The following is a 2,630-nucleotide window of genomic DNA, read 5'->3' as shown; positions in this document are numbered from 1 at the left end:
TTAATTTTTTCTTAAATTGTTGATTTTTATCCACCCTGTTCACAGACTAGGAACAGTACAAGTAAAAACTTGGTTTCCCCACAGAAACATGGATTCTGCTGTTCCCACTTCTAGGGGGATCTAGGATGGCTGTCTGTATGCTCCAATTTTTCCTGCGTCTCGGGGTATGGTTTTTTGTTTTGTTTTTAAAAGATGGACATGACATAGGGTCAGCCTATTTCAAATGAGGGGCAAAGGCTCCAAAATGGAAGCTCCCCTTCATACTCCCCTATAATTCAAACCCTGGTCTTAGGGTACATGTGGCACTAGGAATGAGCTGATCAACTTGAGACTGTCACCAGACACTACCTGAGCTATTAAGAGGCTGATTGGGGGTGCATGCTATACAACAGAGAAAGGAATTAGACCTAAAAGGAGAGCTTGGAAAGGGGGCCTTTATGTAGGGCAGTGAGGATTGGTTCCTAATGCTGCAACAGTTGCAGTAAAATGACTGAAGCAGCTTCCCAGCCCATTAGGGCTGCAAGCAAGTTTTCATTAGCTAGACAGAATTTTCTTCTGTCCTGATATTTGCTTTACCCTATGCTTTCTCTGCATTGGAAGAGACCACTAGCCTGCTACTTCCTTGGAGCTCTCTCAGGGACAGCTTAGAGCAGTGGGGTCCAAACTTTTGGGCATATATGCAACAAATTAAGCTCCATACCATGTCCCCCAGGCAACTCCAATCCCCCTTTCCTGCCTTATCTGCTTCCCTGCTTTTGGTTCTCTTCTCCAGTTTGCCGTGTGCCACAAAGACTGCCTGTGCAACTTGTGGCAAAAGTGCTCCTGGCTGAGGCAGCAGTCTACAGAAAACTGCAGGGTTTGGGCATCTGAAAGGAGAGACAGATTTCAATTCCATCAACAATCTGCAGGGAAGCTCAGGAGGCATGATCTGGCTTTTCATCTTAACATTTGCACATTTGAGAACTGTGGGGTTTGCAATGACAGACAGAGGGGGGAAAATTGTGTGGAAAATGAAAACCCTTAAAAAAAAGTTGGATTAACTGCCCAAAAGCCTCTTAAAAATTTCTTTGCCTATCTGCAGCTGAAGAAGCAGATATAAAACTAGCAGTGTCTCAGAGCTGGAGGCACTCCTCCCCTGCCACCAGTTAACAGGTTTGGTTTGTTTTCAAGGCTGCCTGGAGTAGAAATCTAAAGGCATGCATTAGGGATCCCAACACACCCTTATTCATAAGCAAAAAGCTTATTCACATTCAGCTGAAGGAAGAAAAAAGCTTGCTGCTTTCATTAAAACATGAAATATTTTATTTATTACCTATTTCCTTGACATTCAGAACCTCCAATGCCCAAAAGATAGATTGAATAGTTATGTAAATGCAGAGATTACATACATGTGCAACATAACAATTAAGCTTAATAGACACTGTTATGGTCTATAAAATGTTTACAATCAGCTTAACCTTTAGCACTGTTACTTCCTTTTTGTTTCTTGTCGTAAACTGTCCGGTTCCCTCTACACAGTACAGGTATTGCGCAATTAGCTAGTTAACTGCGCAGTTACCTGGAGACTAGCTACACATGCGACATACTTATCACACGATAAAAAGCTCCAACCAGCTATAAACTTGTACCTCAAGAATGTGCACTAACTGTATAGCTGGTTGCCTTCAAACTTCAGTTTACATGTGTAGCATGGCCTCCCCTGCAGCTGGGAGCCCCATCAGCTAACTCCCAGGTGCAAGAGTCCATCATGCCCAGTGCAAAACCTCTGAGCCCTAGACAATCCCCATGCCCCAGTGGTGCGGGGAAACCCTCATGGCTAGAGGATCACTGCAGGGATACATGGGTCTTGCAGCTATAGGAGCCTGCTTCTTCTTAGTGCAGGGGAAGCCAGGGATCAGACTCCCCCCTACCCAGCAATCTAATGTGTGATCCTACAACCATGCCTCTGCATGATTGTGTGAATTGCACATTAGATCCCATTACACCATAAAATCTCCCCTCTGTCAGCTTTGTTCAGCAGTTAGTTTTAGAAAAGCCTATTAGACACAAAGAAAGCCCAACATCCCCCACTCAAGTTATTGTGATTAAGACAGATTGACATTAAGGTATTAAAACTTTCAGCACTTTTTAAAAGTCACCCAACTTTTGATGTATAGCATACCACAATTCATATATAACTTTTCAGAATAAGTGTTTTGTTTTAATAAGTAAGGCATCTTGAGAACAACATGAGCCATGCCTAACAGATGAATGGTTGTGTCACCAACAGTATAAGAATGTTAGAAGGAACTGTCTTCTTCAGCTTTTTACTTACTCTAGGCAAAGTTTTGTGCTCCAGACTTGCTCCAAATGTTTTTTCCATCCATTCCTTCAAAATTGGTAATACTGTACCACCTAATCTGTACCTAGAACGTAAAGAGTCAATGTTCATATTGGCTCTTTTTAATACGATTCCCTGGAGTTTGTTATGAATTTTCTTGATGGAATTAGTTATTTAACTATTTACATATTTCCAAGAAAAGAATGGCTGAATCAAGAGAAAGTGCATGTAAGCTTAAGGTGTGAAAAAACTCAGCTAGACATTCAAATAATTGACAGTTTTTTTGTTGGGGTTTTTTTTTTTTTTTTTT

The 2,630-nt window shown here is 41.6% G+C and overlaps 1 protein-coding gene across 1 annotated transcript in view; it reads right to left on the bottom strand.

Moving 5' to 3' along the window:
• Positions 1 to 2,630, bottom strand: part of AGPS (alkylglycerone phosphate synthase) — a gene marked incomplete at its 5' end in the record, with an annotated part of 110,510 nt that overhangs the window by 106,291 nt on the left and 1,589 nt on the right. Inside the window, one exon of the mRNA XM_019523004.1 lies at positions 2,315 to 2,405. Coding sequence (XP_019378549.1) covers positions 2,315 to 2,405 — 91 coding nt within the window. The remainder of the gene's footprint in view (positions 1 to 2,314; positions 2,406 to 2,630) is intronic.

The sequence above is a fragment of the Gavialis gangeticus genome, unplaced genomic scaffold (assembly GCF_001723915.1).
Source record: "Gavialis gangeticus isolate Ggan-Ray unplaced genomic scaffold, GavGan_comp1, whole genome shotgun sequence".
Lineage (NCBI taxonomy): Eukaryota > Metazoa > Chordata > Crocodylia > Gavialidae > Gavialis > Gavialis gangeticus.
Note: the sequence above shows the minus strand (reverse complement) of the source record. Positions and strands in the feature narration are given on the sequence as shown.